The 19,160-nt window shown below is 34.7% G+C and overlaps 1 protein-coding gene across 1 annotated transcript in view; it reads right to left on the reverse strand.

Annotated features, from left to right (window-relative positions):
• The window catches only part of NFAT (NFAT nuclear factor), a 121,287-nt gene that overhangs the window by 12,948 nt on the left and 89,179 nt on the right, over positions 1–19,160 (reverse strand). The window contains exons 2-5 of the mRNA XM_068764691.1: positions 10,380–10,620; positions 4,596–4,742; positions 1,250–1,591; positions 409–508 (exon numbers count right to left, since the gene is read on the reverse strand). Of these exons, the coding sequence (XP_068620792.1) occupies positions 409–508; positions 1,250–1,591; positions 4,596–4,742; positions 10,380–10,620 (830 nt within the window). The remainder of the gene's footprint in view (positions 1–408; positions 509–1,249; positions 1,592–4,595; positions 4,743–10,379; positions 10,621–19,160) is intronic.

Consider the following 19,160-nt stretch of genomic DNA (forward strand, 5'->3'; position numbering starts at 1 on the left):
TACATAATTATACCAATCTTTTAACTTTATTTTGCGCAATGTAACGATTTTACAGTTTCATAGCAATTTAAAATGTTAATAGTAATCTGACAAAAGGACTCTCGTACTTCTCAGGGGAACCCCCGCCATATAAAAAGAAAACAGCCCCTTACTTTGCGACACTCTATTGCAAATACCACCCGGCGCTTCGCGAACTTGACCAGATTATTCCTGCCACACAGTATAGAACGTCTTCTTTTTTAATTCAATGCACATTAATGATAAATTATTTAACGTCATTAATGATAATTGTCATCCTGATGTTTAATTCATTAAATTTCACCGAAAATGATTACAACATTTCATATACTGTGAATTGTAAGTGCCTTTACAATGATAAAGTTTGAGGGTTGGTAAATGGTTCCTTACCTGCAGAACTGCTGGTTTATCGTATCCCACCAGCTTGACGATCGGAAACCCATTGCCGGAGTTGTCTTTTACAGCGCCGCGGCTGCCTTCAGTCTGATATCTGTAAACAGAATAACTTGAAGTGAACGATTCTTTTGTATTGAATTGTATTTTAAAATAGCAGAAGTAAAAACATATATGGCTGTCATTTTATTTCCAGTTATAAATCAAATTTAAACCAGTAATCACGTGACTATATAAAATATAATTAATCATTGACAACCTGCCTTGGATTTTGAATGACCCGTTTAATAATAATTAGTTGATCAGAGTTTAATCGATGAATAGACATTTCGGTTCCATTTTAAATCAACTAATTATTTTTAAGTCTCTTTAAGAAAATCACCCTTATTTCAGTGTCACCGTAAAAACTAATTAATGGATCAATATTTATGTTACAAAAACGAGCTCTTCTTGCAAACTGTATTATAGACATTTAATATATATTGCAACTTTTATATACAGTATTAGACGTGTGTACAAAAGCTTAAAACGTTTAACCCTTTTAAAGCAAACTGAACCACAGTGCAATATTTTACAAATTGTTGCCGTATATCCGTCAAACACTATGAAATGATCACTGAAATACTACATTATTTCTTTTTATAAGAACACCACAGTAAATAATAATTCATTTTAATATGTAGTAACACGGATTTTAAAAACGCTTTTGTACTATATTCATTAAGTTATTTATTTCTGAAACAATTGATTTATTGATAACCAATCAATGTTTATGGAATAAAAATAGCAATGTAATCAAGTGAAGTTGTCAAATTAAAAAAAAAAAATCAAGAGGTACCTTGCTCTGTGCTGTGTTTCCGGCTGGCAGAGGATCTGCAGCTCCACCCGGCCATCTCTAGAACGACTGGACAGCGGCGCTGCGAGCCCCGGAGCACCCGACTGCGACATCGCCGCCAGCGCTCTCCGTCTGGCCAAAGCCTGCGCCAGCTTACCGCCGTACTTTCCACCCAATTTACCCCCCAGTTTCCCACTCAGCTTGCCCCCCACTCCTGGCAACTTTCCCCCTCCAGCGTACTTTCCACTACCGAGCTTTCCTACGGACCGGTAAGACGGGTCCTGAAAGCGTTTCCCCGGATTTTCGGAGGCGTTTTGACTAGATAAACTGCACCCGGCCCTAATCCTGCAATAGAGATGTTATATTAAAACACTGCAAAAACAAAAAGTGACTTATACCACTGTAGATGGAACTGCTCACCGCTCACATTTAAAATTACCGTATTACATCGTTTACTTCGCATATAATGCGCTTAACATTACTGTCAAACTGTTGTGCAAAAATTTTAATTAAAATGTTTCGCCTATAAAAAAAATTATAATGTTAACAAGTGTTAGTAGTTTGTAACATTGACAATAAAACTAGTAACTATAAAGTTTTGTCAGGTATCGAAAAATGGGCACAGAGCACAGAATTTTTTTTTAAAAAGTGATGTATTCCATAGGGAGTTGAATTTGTTAGAACTTTTAGATTTTTAAATAATAGATAAACACTTCTCCGACCGTGAAAGGCACTGTTTGATAAGAGAAAGAGAGGGAAACATAGTTTTTTTTTTAAATTTTGATTTTTTATTAACTACTGCAAAAGATGGTCTTTATAAAGTTACGAATTTGTGTTCAAGTTTAAAAAAAACTTATTTGAGAGAGAACTCTTTGTACAATCGATGTAATACGGTAAATAATAAATATATATAAAAATAAATAAATTTACATCGTAACTTACCACACGACTGATAAAAAGTATACAGGAACGAACATACAAGTATCATTCATAAGCACTTCCGTTAAAAAATGCCGATGAGTACAAAACAGACAAAACAATTCTTAATGTACACTTAAATAGAAAAGTGAAAACGAATAAGCCCAATAAACATAAACGTTAAGCGATGCAACCAAGCGCATTAAGTTTTAGATTAATGATGCGAATGTATATTTTTTTATATAGTTGTAATGGAATAAGCGTTTATCTTCCATCTCAACTGATGGAAAGTGTAGATGATGACGAAGGCGGTACACGCCCATCCAAAAGAAACCTGTTCACTCTACTCTTAAAGGCTCCAGAGTTCAACTCATCAGGAAAAAAAGACCCGGGCAGGTCGTTCCAAATATTGGAGACATTTACTAAAAACGAACTGTCAAACCGTTTAGTTCGACTTTGGTGTATGTCAACAGCATATGGTTGAAACTTATGCATGCGCCTAGTCTCATTTTAAACATGAATGAAATTCCAGCCCATCCTTTGTTAGAAAAATCGGGTGAATAATATTAAGTTTTATTTGTTAAATAAAGGGAATAATGTGTAAAAACCTATATAGCTTTTATTTCTTTTCCCGGACAACCTTTATATTGTAGTTATTTTGTTATATTACATTATTTTTTGATTTAATTCGACAGGAACATTACAAGTTCTGTCTGTACAAAGTATATACGGACATGTAGTAAATAATAATTCATTTTTAATACGTAGTTAATCTAATTTAAAAAAAAAAAAGCTTTTTCTTACTATATTAGCAGTACGTTATTTTTTATTTCTGATTTTTTTTTTGGTTTGATTGCTCCTTATACAAATTTAATGCCATTACACCTATGATCAATCATCCTGTATAAAAGAGAGGTGTGATAAATTGTTACTTAGTAACATATACGGACCAAAATAACTGATCCAGTAAATCATTTTTGTTTACGGAATTGGAGTTATATAACAGATTACGTATCTCACGGTACGTGAAAGTGTAAACAACAAACATAATTAAATTTGCCCAACACCCCAAATACATGCGATGAAATCACGAATATTGACATGTGAATATTACAAAAATATAGCCGCCATTATTTTTAACCTTAATTCATAATGTATTTTTTTATAAACGAAATTAAGAATACAGGATGATTAACAAATACGTGTAAAAGCTTTTCAAAATGAGTCACATGTTGACCAGGATTCATTTGTTTATGCAACATGCTGTAAATACTTCAGACCAGTGTTTCCCAACATTAATCATGATAGATCGATAGTAAATAGTTCGTGTCATTTGGATCACTAACCGGTGGAGAATTATAATCATGATGATGAAGACAGAGGAATTGTGACCATAGATATAGACAGATGAATATTAACGTTATTTATGAGAAAGTTGGAGGCCCAGAAATATATTGTCAGAATTTTTTTAGAAGTTTTTTTTTTAATTTGGTCCCATTATCAGGGGCGTCTCTTTCACCCCTATCTTCGGAGGGGCTTTCTTTTTTTATATTTTTCTTTACAATATCTCACATTCCTCTGGCTTTCTAAACTTATATACATCACCTTTCTCACTTCTCCATCACTCCCAAAATATCACATCCTTTTATATCACAGTACAATTTAATTCTTGTCTTTGGTTATATACCTCCTATTTGTCTTTCGAATACATTCTTATACAATTTTATAATTTTAGTACTCTCTTTTCTTTCTTGTTCTTTAGGAGATTCGAAGAAGAAATAAAGTAGCCATCATAGAACAAGATTGACAAGTTGAAATGGCAGCGGACCGACCACATATATCGCTAAGGCTTTAAGGAAAAAAAATATGTTTGACCGGAAATTTTTAATTTTTCATATGAGCTACATATTGATGAAATAGTTGCAGTCTCATTTTTGTTTTGTCTGTTTTAACAAGAAGTTTAATTGAAGGAATCAATTTTTTTATTCGTCTTTGATTTGCGCGAATGACAATTGCGTATGATTTTAAGTTATTTTCTACTAAAGACTCTACACTTCATCCCATAAAAATAATTTATATTTCAATTACGAAAATATGTTTGTGTTCTTTTTATGCCCATCGCACAAAAACAGGTTTAGTGTTTATATACATTAAATTATACAATGATAATAGAATCAATTTTGATACCAGCTGTTGAAGCAAATGAAAATATATGGTACATATTATCCGGTATTTAATATTTTTTTAAAATAGAATTGACCAAAATATATACCGCACTATCATATTACTCGTTGCCAGTGTTAGTTCTGTCAAAAGATATATTGTAATTACGGTGGATTTTGTTATTTTACCGGATAATAAATACCAACGCCCACGAATAGTTCAAGAATACCCCGCCGTATGGGAGAATAAATAAGAAAATGTAACGTACAGGGGGGCGGGCGGCGGTGCGCGCGCGCAGGTGGGCGCGGGCAACGGGTAGGCGTCGTTAGCGTCGTCGCACTCTACCTTAACCGGCTCCTCCTCGCGCCGGCGTTTGCTCTCACTGTGCTCCCATTCCTCCGGCGGTTCGTTACATCTGCGCAAACGCGGCAACGTACACTAAACACTTCTATCGACCATTTTATCAAGTCGATGCATTCAGATGACGGAAGCTTGGAGTCATCTTCAGCTCCCTACCGATTTCATTCACTAATATCAGCCAGGTCATATAGGTCTCCCTATAGATCGTCAGAATGATTAGTCATGTGTTGTCCCGCAACTTTGACCGACCTGATTACTAAGCGTCATTCCTCCAACTGCTTTCGTCCGACACTGTCAAAAAATCTATACAACACCACAAGCTGATGTTTCGGAGCACTTGCCAAATAAAAAAGTAGCTCTATCCTATCTAGTATACATTTTGCTTCCAAATTAACATAATGCAAATAAACCCATGAATATTGGACCTTATCATCTTATCATCATCATCGTCGTGTCAGCTGGCGCCCACTACAAGGCACATGTCTTCCCTAAAGATCGCCACGATGTCTTACGCTACCCGCATCCAGCGATTTCCCGCGACCTCTTCATTATTGCCCTCTAGGTGACCTCAAGCCTTCTATAACACCCATCATAAACGACCTCATCTCAGATCCACAAGTCATCACCAACACACAAATCAAATACCTTCATCAAAAAGATGTTTGGTAACTCCTCTAACCCGAGTTGAATTCGGCGAGCGATCTTTCATCTTGCATATTTGCAAGTTTCGATTGTAGCTACATTCAGTTTACCATTTACAGTTTAAAAAATATTAAACATGAAGAGCCGAGGGCCTAGACTAAACTTAAAACTTGAATGAATTTAACTACATACGTATAATGTAATTATATCATTTAATTGAAAATATATCTGTATGTTTACCCATTTGATTTACGTCATCGCATGCTGAAGATTTAAAAGTGAATGAACTAGTGATGTAACCACCGCTGTATCGATAAACATCGATATCTCGAAACCATGTTTTGTATATACTCGTAAAACGAACGTAAGAGAGTGCAAAGTGCATATAAAAAAAATTATAAATCATTTCACACGAATAGCGACCTAAAGTGTGACGGTTAAGGTACATAATAGACTGCAGACGGGCGGAGATAAGAAAATTGCATTACGCTCATTGATTATTTGCGACGAGGCGGTTTGCGCCGAAAATACGTTGAAGCACGTGTGCGCTTACGCAGTGCACACGTCGCTAGCGTTGACGTGAGCGTTTACATATAGTAAATCAAACTATATATATATATATATACATATATATATATATATATATATATATATATATATGTATCATTTTTATCAATCACATTAAATCTAGGAACACTTTATGCAATACATACTCTTATTTTTTACGGAAGAATACATCTATTGCCTTTTGGGTAACGTCAAGACACCATAGAGAAGTTGATGACTACATTATATTTATACGCACTCTTTCACGTAATTCGAGGCATTTGAGCGCGAAATTTGCAATTCGCGTTATAGTGAAACTGCGTATAACGGGGTCGCGTAATATATATATAAAATAACACAAAAAGTTCAAAACGAAGTTTCAAGTCAATTATTCCGTGAAGTTGTTGCTTTTGATCTACCTGAGATGTATTATTTGATAACATAACATTGTTGTCAAAATGAAGCCTCTAATCGAAAAATATTACAAAAAAAACTACTAAACTGTCACCCTTAGTGTCTTGTATAGTACTGTACAATAGTCATTTTAGAAGTTAACCAATTCTTCAATCATAAGTATAATATATAATAAGAACTTAAGTATTGGGGAAACTAATAAAAAAGAAGGAGTTCGTCAAATTTATTCTCCAAGTATGGTGTGACCAAGGGTAACAACTTAAATATATATAATTTTTTTGAAATGTTTCGGTATTCTGGAGGCATTTATTAAAGTTTACATTTTTCACACCACTTATATCGCCCTGACGAGTAATATTAAGCATGACTTCACCAAATTCCATTCTAAAATTCCTGAATCATAAATATCTTTATACCATGATCACTGATAATCGTAAAGGAAAACCCTTTACCATCAAATAAACAGTTCGTAACAATTTTATTGTGTTTATTACATGTGATATACATTGCGGCGCTAGTCTCTCATTGTTAGCATTTAAACGACAAAAGCAATTCACGTGCCGCAATGTTGTATAAACAATTCAATTATCAACAGCATGCAGTAAAGACGTTCTCGCACGGAAGCGGCGCAAGCGCATTCATTCGAGTACAAACATGTATGATTTTGTTTTCCAAAATTGTCACTTATTAGTATGAAAATAGAAACGAAAGTGAAATGTTGATATACTTGTACAACTTTGTTTTAGTTTTGTCGGTAAGGTATGTTTTTAGTGTACAATTAACACTTACAAAGCGTTAGACAAAGTGTTTGATATTTACTTAGAGTCGATCTTATAAGGTAGTCTGATCGAATCCGGTTTTAACTGGTTATAAAGCATTACATAACCCGATGTAAACTCAAAAGTAAATTTAACATACGAAAATGTATATGTTAATCAAGTTAAGATTCAAAATTATTTTTAATTTTATAATACAATAACAGTAAATAAGTAGAAACCTCTCATATTACTCATATTCAGGTGTTATTGTAGCCTTTTTGAGCGCAGGTAACCCAGAGATAGAGTACTGAGACATGGGATCATAGATCGCGGGTTCAATTTCTTGAATACAATCCTATATAATTTACACTTTATGCATTAATTACATAGTATTGTTCGTAGAAGATGGGCTGCTTGAACCCGCCTTCCAAGCATGGTGATTATTGTACATCCTCCCATAGATATTTCTATGGGTTTCCTATGCCTTGCAGTGAAACGACGAAAGTATAATATACATGCATGGACAGAGGTCAACAAGAATCTATTTAACTGATTTTGGCATCACTAATAAAGCCACAGAAATATAAAAGACCTTACAATTTAAATATAAACAGTTTTGAAAATAACAAGGAAATGATATGTCCTCATCGCTCACGTTGGATATAATTTGAATTTTAAAAAAGGCGCCCTTTGGATTTTACGTAATATCTTACATTAATATGTTACAATACGCACCAGTGTATTTAAATTATCACAAAGATATAAACAAAAACTTGTCAAAAATTAAAAATAATTGATGAAGAATATTTAGTTTGATATTGAGCACTTAAAACATTCTTCTCACTACAATAAATGTGATCACAATCATTTAACGCGATCACTTATGTGTGTAAGAGATTGCGTTAAATTCTATTGTGGTGTGAATGAAACATGAATAATATTTTAACCATTCGTTTTTTTTAAATCAATATCTTATATTAAGACAGAGGCTAATATAAAGCTATTTCCGCTATGCAGCAGTAGTCGTACGCTATACGTGTTTCACCCCTCCACGGGGCATCCGCAGGAGATGTTAAACCGTAACTCTCTCGGTCGGTGTGTTTCGCATTGTTTGCCGCACGCGCATTTATCAGCGGGCGGTGCACTTCATTGCACGACTACTGCTGCATAGCGGAAGTAGCCTGAATATGCCTGAATCTATTAGATATTCAATATATTATACTTAACCAAATTGAATAAATGTCCCTCAAAAGTCATAATTAGGATTAGGGTAGATAATTAATTCTTAATACTCTTCTAGAGGCAGAAACAGAAGTCAGCCCCATATATATAGATATATGTACTTGCCAAGAGGTCGTTGTTCGACAATCGCTTATGCAATACATGTACAAGCTAAGCCATGCGTTTGCAAGCGGCCTTAATAATAACCATAAAAACAACAAGGAAACATTGGCAACTGTACAGCGACGCTCTTATTCCTTTGTAATAAAGTTATAAATTGAATGGATTTAGCAGAAGGTCATTCGAATAAAAACGACGAGATATGCGTACTAATTCAGTGGTTATTCAAGTTACAAATGAATATAGTTATTTGTCTAAATCTAAATAAATAACTATGAATTGTCGAATACGTAGCTAAAGTCAAACTAGAGGAAGACTCTAAAAACCAAAGGCTTAGAAATTTGCAATTATGATAAGAATATTCCTTTACGAAAATTTTACTAAATTCCACTAGCAAGAAGGTTGAGTTTACCCTTCAATAACCATGCGTAGGACAGCTAGTCACTTGTATGTTTTTTTTTTTCTATTAGACTTCGTAGGCCTGTAACTTCTGACATTACAAAGTTTGCAAGAGGCCGCAAGTTTTAAGATATAATAGTCATTATGAGAAGCCTTTAAAGATATTCTTCACTGATGTGATACAGATTAAAAAATAACATTACTAAAAAAATTAAAATATCCACAAAGATAATTTGGTGAAAAAAAAAAAACTAAAATATCAAAAATCATTATGAAATTATTCATTGATTTGATGAATAAAGAGATGTAATACTAATGACGTAGTCACTTCAAGTAGAGTAGTTAGGCGCCATGTTATCGCATGCTATCACACAATCTTGATGCAAACGATAAATACACCGAAGAATTCGTTGAACAGATAGTTTTACTTAGATAAGCAGCAATAGAACGTGCGCTTGCGCCGATCCAAAAGCAAAACGACTCGCGACTGTTTCGATAATAAAACTATGCAAAATGCCTTATATATAAATTTACAATTTCACTTAGTAATGTAAAGGGGTATGTTTGGAGCTTTCCTGCAAGGTGAAATCAGAATGATCAGTATCTTTTACTGGTCACTTCAAGGTCAAGGACATTGCTCTAATAATAGCTGGTCCAAAATGGCAGCCATTGGTGCCGAAAGGTTCCCGTTCTCGGAGGTCTGTGTCTTGTGGAGGTCTATCGTTTTACATGGTGATGATTTAGGAGTTCAAGTACAAATATTAATTTACTTCGAAAGGTGATCTAAAAATGCATGTCTATTAGTGAATTAGAAAAACGATTTTCCAATGAATATATCGACGTAAGAAAATGCATTTGTATGCCTTAAAGTACTGTACAAGTGAGTTTATTTTAGGATCTTTTTCTTGTTCAGGGTGCGTTTAGAACCTTCCAAACCATGGTATTAAAATAGGGATGCAATTAGGGGGAGCTCGACTTTACTTTCATTACTAGCAATTTAGGCATTTCTGGCATTTTACTTTCTTTTACATAAGTGAGAAGATATTCCTTAATGTCAATTATTATTTCTTCTTTAAACGACTCTTTCACAGGTATATAACATACTGTATCGGAAAAGAAAATAAGACAGCTAAATATATTCGTTATGCTTTGAATTTTGAAATGATTTTGATGTGTGATTTTCTAATGTAATTGTAAAAAAATGGTACGAAGAACTGGGCGTAAAATAAGGGATACCTTGCAATAAAATTTTGGTGAGGTCAATAGTAGCGTAAGCATGAAATGTAATCAAAACACTTTTCTTCGTTCAAAAAATGTACAGAAATTTTTCATGCATTACTGCAAATAAATGTTTCCTTTATACCATTTCCTTACGTCAATGTTATATCGTTTATGATCGGTATTTGTTAATTTGGTACACACATTGATTTTGAAGTATTTCGTTAGTCGCGTGTATTGAATACGACTCGCACGCGTTCAGTGCATGAGGTTACAAATCAAATGGGTAAACGAACAGATACCAGTAGCGGATGCAACATAACGGTGAGCGTGTTAAGCCCGAGACGAGCACAAAGACCGTAAGCTGGTCTCACCTGTTGACCGGGTCCGGACCGAGGCCGCTGTCGTTACTGTTCTCGCACGGCTCCGGCGGGCGCAGCGAGTGCGTGTGCGTGTAGTGCGTGAGTTTGCCGAGTTTGCCGAGGTGCGCGAACTTGCCGGCGTGGGCCATCTTACCGGGCAGCCCCGCCTTGCCCGGGTGCGCGCGCTTATGTACGACTTTCCGGTGCACCCGCGCGCTCATCGTCGCTGTAGTGGACATAGTCATTTTCATGCCTGTCGACAAGCAAAAGACATTATTATACAGTACAGTCACATTACTGCTATAATATGTTTCACTATTTACTATTTTAACATGCAACATTTTCATCAACATTTCAATAGATAGACTTCAAAAGATCGCCACCATGACTTGTCTGGCGCTGCCAGCATTGACCACCTGGTGCGGGACATGCTCGCGCGTCAACCAGCGCGTGATCATCACTCCTGCTACAGCTTCAGACGGTCCGTCCGTGACCTTGGTTCCTCCTGTGGATCTCCTCATATTTGATTAGACATCGCGGCATAACTCCGAGCATTGCTCTCAGGGTGACCTTGTGCCTTTGGACCTTCGTAAACAACCACTTTTATTTTTCGACACTAACAACACACACTGGTCACTTTCCTTTTCAGTCATTGTGTTATTTTTAACCAGAACTATTTTGGAGCTATGGAATATTACACTATTAAAATTCTGCATAAACTTTATCGTGACTTTGAAGTCAATATTTGCTATTTTGGAGAGTCGATTTAAATTAGTTCATTAGCCAACAAAATTCATTTAAAGCAATTTTAATTATATTTGGATAGTAAATATTATCATAAACAATATTACATCTAATAAATGTCTGACTAGCGAATTCAAAATAAATATCAAACGGTGTTTCATGTTAATTAACCACTTTATTTGCAGAATAAATTTAAAGTCAATTTGTGCGACGTAAATTCTGTTACCATAGAGAGGGTAGACAGAAAAACAATCTGAAATACGAACAAACTATTGAACTTTTACAGAAGCTTTCGGTATTTACAGGCTCTAAGTGCCTATACAGGTCTACAGCTAAACTTTCTTTATAGTAACTAAATACATTTTTAAAAGCATATGTTACCAATTCTAAGTCAATTATAATATACGCTAAGTCGGTTTTACAGGTGTAAAGCTTATTTTTATACGACCTATGTAAAATTTTACAGGAGTTAAGTTTATTGTTAAAGGTTTGAAGTAATGGTTGCCCAGCATATGTATATCTACATCATAAATGTCCAAGCATTTGGCGCTATTTTCTAAAAATTAAGGCGCTTACTTTTGCGCCACCTGTAACCTAAACATATCTCTGAGTACTATATATTTTAATTTTTATTCTTTACCACAATCCTATTTAACCTCTACTATTAATTCAGTATTTTCGCTCCCAACCCCGACATACGACGTTAGATTTCGTTTACCGGTGTCGTAATCCAATTGAATATAAAAGAGCGCGGCAAGCATTAATTCTCGGCGGCCATCTTGGTTGCGACTTTTACGATAGATCGAAATCACGTCTATACACGAATTGTTTGTCGTTAAACCGAACGACTGTAATACAAATTATCATATAGAGAACATAACGAATTTAGAAGTCGTATCGATTCGATTTTATGTCCATATAAAACTACATTTCTATACCTATCTTTTATAGATGTTACAATTAAATTTTCTTTTTTTTTACGATTATTTTAACCCCTGGCGTATATATAAAATATATGCTTAATTTTTTTTTGTAACGCTCACCGGAGCGTATATAATCGCGGTCACTAATAATAACATACTCCCTTACTGTATAAAATCACAGACAAGCACTGATACTGATAATTGTAGTGCTGCACTTCCTGAGTAAACATATATCGAAATAGAAAAACACCCTGTACCTAACTCACACCCAAGCTACAGCGGCAAGTTGAACGCTCTCCATCCACGAAACCCATAGAGCGAAGCGGTCATCATTGTTCGTTGCAAAATAGACACCATTAGCCTGTATAACAGTGTCCTTTGCGGCGATAGCAATATCAAGTCACACATGTGCGTGTATTGTACGGATGAGACTCAAGACGCGATAGACCATCGCACACCACCGCACAGATACTGGCGTACAACCTGAGGATTGCAATATAGAGTAGTAATTAGGAAGTAGTCGCACGAACTGTTATTTTAAAAACCGGACATTGTTAGGGCGTCGTTAAAAACAAATAACACATCAATGTAAAACGTAATTGTAAAAACAAAGACACGGACGCTAATGTCTGTGAAATATAGATTCTAGTGATAAAAAATGATACCGATAATTGTTACATTGTTGTTGTTAAAATGATGATTTGTTATATTTATTCTATCTATTGTTAATTGAATTTATTCGTAACCTTTAATATATAAATAGCTTAAATACAACAATTGAAACTAGAAATTTCATAAATATGAAATAACTGCAACTCTTACTAAGTGTTTTGATACTATTTTTAAAATGCGAACAGCTGAGATTTCGAACTACCCACCGACATCGTTCTTCCTAGCCAACTATAACTCGGGAATCTTCAATTCAGAATAAAAATATTTTTTATTTAAACAACCTGTTCCAAATACTTTTAAATCGTCAATTGACATATAAAATCAGCATTGTTGTCCCTACAGGAAGCTACCAACGGTTTGGAAGGCTGTTCTTCTGAAAGCCGGCGAGTCATTCAACAGTTGCTCTTTAAAAATAGCTTCCCTAGTGAGCATCGACAACATTCAATTCCACACATTAACATCAGTGTAGTATTCTTGGATAGAATAACAATACCTTTTTAATATATGTTTAAAATCTCTCCAGAGGCAGAGTGTCTTATTTAAATATGTGTGGGTAGTCAAGAATGAATAAATATCTTCTAGGCGAGCATCTAGCATCAAAGATCTCTTCATCACTTAACATCAGCCGAAACAGAAGTCAAATGCTTTACCCATAGGTGATATACAAATAGATTTTCCCCCGGGAAATTAAGTGCTTTCGAAATCGATGTATCGCCTTTTAGGTATGCACTTATTGAGACGGGGGGAAAACAATATCGGCTCCTCTTTTCCTAAGGCGCGGTACAGCGGTATCGGTAGTTATAATTATTGATTGATATATATATGAAACCATGGTGAACTGAAGAAGTAACAGTAGTTATAAGAATTAAAAGAGAAGTAAGAGACGAACTGACTTACTGATATAAAAAGTACGAAGATACTAAAAATTCTTTTCCCGTTCTCTTTTGCACTCTTACTTCTTTAATTAAAACTATTGTAGTCTTCATAAAGTAAGGTAATAATCAATATGCTAGCCTCAACTTGCAAATCAAACACTTTCATATGAATTAAGATCACCGCACTCTAAACCGAAGTGTTATTTCAACAACCAAGATGATGAAGGTTTGATAAATCTAAAAAAACACGATCACAAGTGTACCACCGCACAGCGAGTTTGCCAAAATCAAAATGCGGATCGAAGCCGCCCAGAACCATGTCCGCAGTTATCATCAACCGATCTGTGGACTTCACTAGCGGCATATCAATTCACTGATCAGAGGAAGCTATAAAATTAAACCGTAAAACTTGACCTCGACATAATCTTTCGTTCACGTGACGTATTCGTCTAAATTAATATCAAGAGTTGTGAATGAAAATACAGTAGTACCCGGCGATAAATATTACACATCGACGTTTGAAAAGAGACAATCGGCTAATTTCGACTTCGTAGAGCATTATCTCTGTCCACACTACCTATGTGAAAAAATAATAAAAAAATAAATTGATTAAAAATGTAAATAGAAACAAAACTGTGATAGAAAATAATTATAGAATAAGTAACAATGTAAAATAAAAATACAAATCGAAAAATGTAAAAAGAAGAAGGGAAGAATGATAGACGAACAGAGCAAAAGGGTAAGAAAGTAGAAATGTAGCATGAAAGATAGAAAACGGACCGAAAGAGAATGTGAAGAATGAAAGAAGAGAGAGAAAATAAAAGATAATGTGAATAAATTAAATGCTAATAAAGTCCCTATCCCACCACAAATAGGGGTACGAGAGGCCCCCAATAGCGGGGGTCATAAAAAAAAAACTACCTATGTGATGTTTTATCAGACGTGCCTGAAGGTCGATGTGCAATATTCATCGCCGGGTATTGTACTCAATGAATGTGGGTAGATCGAAATCTCATCTATGCAATAAACAATTCAAATATTGTATTTATTTACGCAAATATAAAATAGAACTCTAACCAAATTATACGAAGGATAATCTCTATGCAAAGGGCACCTACTTGTTTCGTTTTTAAATTTCTTTTCATGTAAATTCAATGCGCAATATGTATTATGGTTATTTATTCCTATATTTAAATTAGTTAGCATAAACAAATATATGCATCTATATGCAGGATGGCTAACAGATATGTGTGATGTTTTACATCATTTCCAATCATTCGGTACAGTGATCACTTTTAAATATCTTATATTAATCACGGAATGCGATAGGTCAGTTCTAGCTACAGTACAGTCTACAACGACAAATAGTAAACAATTATTAAATGTAATTAGTAATCGGAATTTTAAAAACGCAGTTTCTTACGGAATTATCATTACCATTGATTTTTGGATAGGATGTATACATACATTTACAGCAAATGAGCTATACATTACACTCCTTTAAGGCTTTTACTCTTTCTCACTCTCTGCTTTCACTCTCTATTATCTGATGAGTAGCTTCATCACAATATTGGTGGAACTATATAAGGCTTTGTGAATTGAAATTCGGTAGTAATATCACTTTTGGTATGTAGTGATTAGTTAAGAATTTTACGAAATTTCATCCGCGAGGATGTCAAGAGGTTTTTGATTAAATTCGTAAATCGTGCTGGTGCCAGCCAGCTAATAGCTTGTAACACCGTCGCGAATACGAAATACACCATATAGTTTATTTCTATTAGTCAATGTAAAAGATGTGTCCTTCAAATTGTTGTCGATTCTTGTGCAAGTTTACCAAATAAAATGGACACTTCCATACGTTATACGGAAAGATCAAAAATTAAAAATCGAACTAATACAAACAGATCTCATTCCAAACAATTAATATATCTTTTGAACCGATACGAAATCACAACGATATTTTTTCATATTTAATGGAATCAGGCGTTACCTCGCGGAAGTCCATCCTAAGTAAGAAAAGGACCAATATTTAGCCACTTCCGCGCATGCAGTGGTAGTCGTGCAATGAAATGCACCGCCCGCCAGCCCGCTGATAAATGCGTATGCGGCAAACAATGCGAATCACCTAACCGCCACCGCCAAATTACTCAATATTATATAAGATATTTTTTCATAAAATATTTCAAAGGATTTATAAACTATCCCTTGTATGTCGTCGAGAAATAAATTTTCAAATATCATTCCGAAATCCGGTGCTTTAAAGACACTTGAAATCGAATTCCTCGGAGATTTACATGATTTATATAACCGTAATTCTAAATCGAACAAAGTTATCCCAGCTGTAGAGGACTGAGACTTCGGATTCAATTCTAAAGGTACAGTCTTGTATATAATTCATGCTTTATTTGTGTTAATTATTGCCACTGCTTACAAACAGGTTTCCAGAGGATAGACAACAGCGTTCTCTACGTATCATAATAGCGACAGCGATTATGGTATATCAACTCATAGATATCTTTAGAGTTGTCGTTATGTGTATAGGTTGAAACGCAACAAAATGCAAAACTTGGATACGAAGATCCTCCTCTGATAACTGGATCAGCCTGTAACTTATTGCGTACAGTGACATCAAAGGTAACGAATTCCCTGAAAACATCAACTCGCATCATTTCATCCAACGAAGTACCTACATAAACGATACACATCTAGATATAAATAAATAAAAAAAGTAAAGTAATTACAACGATATATTTACATTTCGATTTGACACCGCATATGGCACCTATTTCTATAACACTAGATTCACAAAATATAACATCAATACAACGAATACGATATTCGTTGCAAGGAGATGTTACATATTCAAAGACACAAGAGCGACTGATCATTGTAAATAAATCAGTCGTATTTATAACCTCGCACGGTCCGCAAGACGGGACGGGTCCAGAGGGCCATCGGCAATATGCACATAAATAAGCTTCAACCGACGAACTATTTTCTCGTTTCGATCCAATATTTAACTATCATCCGAATAGACAATTATAAGTCTATTTCGTAATCATGTGTTGTTGATGGTCGCAATTTCTTTCTACCCTACCAACAGCCATAGGACATATTTACAGTCATACATATATTATAAGATGAGATAAATTACATCTCTTTCTAGTATTCTTCTCTCAAGGTCACCTTGGTCATTTTATATCGAGTTTCGATCATGAGCACCTCACTAGGTAGACCGAAGATATAGGCCAAGGTCACAGAAAGTCCCTGGGTGCGAGTAGCACAACACCGGTCTTTGTGGAGATCTTTGAGGGAGGTCTATGGTTTAATAACGATGATTTTAGAGAGGTATTTGAGAGCCACATTATGGTTTTACCAGTAACTTGAATAGCTGACATGTTATCTTTTGACTTTGTCCAGAATATCAAGCAAGAGTTGGTCACCGAGTAGACAAGAGCCACGTGTGTGGCAAGGATTTTAACACGTCATGGTCTAACAAACATTTATTTGCAACAGTCCTTTGAGCATTGCATGCTCGGAAGAGGACGTCACTGCTGCCCACGTACTACTACGATTTACGGGGATTCCCGAGGAGTTGGGTTGACTTGATTATAGGTAACTCTGACGCAAAATGGGTGCAGTGCCGCTTGGTTGCAGAAACCAGCCCGTAGAGACAAGACAAGACAGCAACGTGGTAAGCTAATCCAAGAATAATTTCTCATAAATAATACTATAAAAACAGAACGTTTCGATGCTATATATGTACTATATATTGTATTCGCCGATCAAAGTTAATACTAGAAAAAGTAAAAATAATTGTCATTAAGTAAATATACGTCTACATTCCAAGATGGCAGTCTACATCTGACAAGGTACAGATTACATATAGTTATGTTTTTACGTCTAAAAAAGAAAAAAAGGAACATTAGTGATTACAATACAGCACACATTTTAATGAAAAGTAATTAGACGAATATAGTTCAACAATTATTTTTGAAACACTAAACTAAACCGTGAAAAAATATCACAAGGATTCCAATTTTTGGTGTATGTTGAGCTACTCTGCATTAAATTCCTTCCTTTTGATTCAAGTCGTTTGGAAAAAATTTAGTAAACATATTAGAGGTTGTAAAACTAAATATATATTCCATGAAGGAATCTCTGAACAAGAAAATTAAAACAGTAGATAATACAAAAACAAATTTAGATTTATTTACGTCTAAAGAGATCCTGTATCATCCATCATCTGTCTCTTTCACTTGCTTATGATAGTGCGGTTGAAAGAGAACTATACTGACTACACAACAACAGTGGCGTAGCTATGGTATTTGGGGCCTGGGGCAGATTGGGGCTTGGTGAAAAAAATGATGTAATTGAAAAAAATCAAAATATTAACCTTTTCACATTTTGGTACAATTTTTTGTCCATAAAATAGTAAAAAATCCGAAGCTCAATTTTGTTGTTTTCTTTAAAATATTAAAGAAATAAAAATATTTTTTTTTCTTAAAGGGACATGATCCTCATCCTTTTTATATAAAACAAAAATGTGTTTCCAGAATTTTTTGAACCCTTTATGAACCTATCTTTGTGGATTATACATTAAGGGATGTTCTTAAATGTTGAACACATATATATCTTCCTGTACATTTCATGAACACAGATATGTGTTTTGCGAAAGGCTTAAACACTGTGTAAATTATAATTTGTAACCATTTACTTTTTTTTAATGTTCATATTATTCAACAACCTTTTTAGCAGGAAAATAGTAAAATTCGATATTCTTTTTATATTATTTACTTTAAATTATGGTTTTCGTTTTTCTTTTAACATTTTATTATTCATCATTCAAAAAAAAAAAAAAACAAAAAAATATTTTCAACTTTGGTGCCCCCCCTGCTTGTGGTGCCTGGTGCGGTCGCCCCGCTCGCCACCCCCTAGCTACGCCACTGCACAACAATTATTTATATTTTACGCTCCATATCGTGTCACTGATTCGAGAAATATAAAAGACACTTACATTTCAAATTTATATGAAGAGTGAAACTATTCACTTAAAAACACAGGATATATATAATCTAAAGTTGTACTTTGTACCTAGGTACTTAAGGATAGTGACGTCACGTGAGTCACAAACGTAAAACCCCACCCCGTGTCAGGTCGATCTTCGTTCAATGAATCATCATATGCGATTACATGCAAACGTCATTTCGCGAACATGGCCGACGTCATACGAGGAAAAGAAAAAGAATAACTAAATACTTAATCGAAGTTCACACTACGCAATTACTCTACAGAGATATGTAAACAAATATCAGTTTGATTGTAAAAAAAATATTCATAATTAAATAAACCAGGAGATGACGGTAACATTTGTAGATATATCACCAAACTTTAAATAATTACTGTTCAAATAGAAGGTATAAGGCGCGATCTATTTTTTAGATAAGGAAAGTCGAAGGCATAAGGCGCGATTTATTTCTTAGATAAGGAAAGTTGAAGGCATAAGGCGCGATCTAATTCTTAGATAAGGAATGTTGAAGGCATAAGGTGCAATCTATTTCTTAAATAAGGTAAGTAGA

Source organism: Battus philenor, unplaced genomic scaffold (assembly GCF_028537555.1).
Source record: "Battus philenor isolate CCGP_79_NKW_IND1 unplaced genomic scaffold, ilBatPhil1.0.hap1 SCAF_2, whole genome shotgun sequence".
Classification (NCBI taxonomy): domain Eukaryota; kingdom Metazoa; phylum Arthropoda; class Insecta; order Lepidoptera; family Papilionidae; genus Battus; species Battus philenor.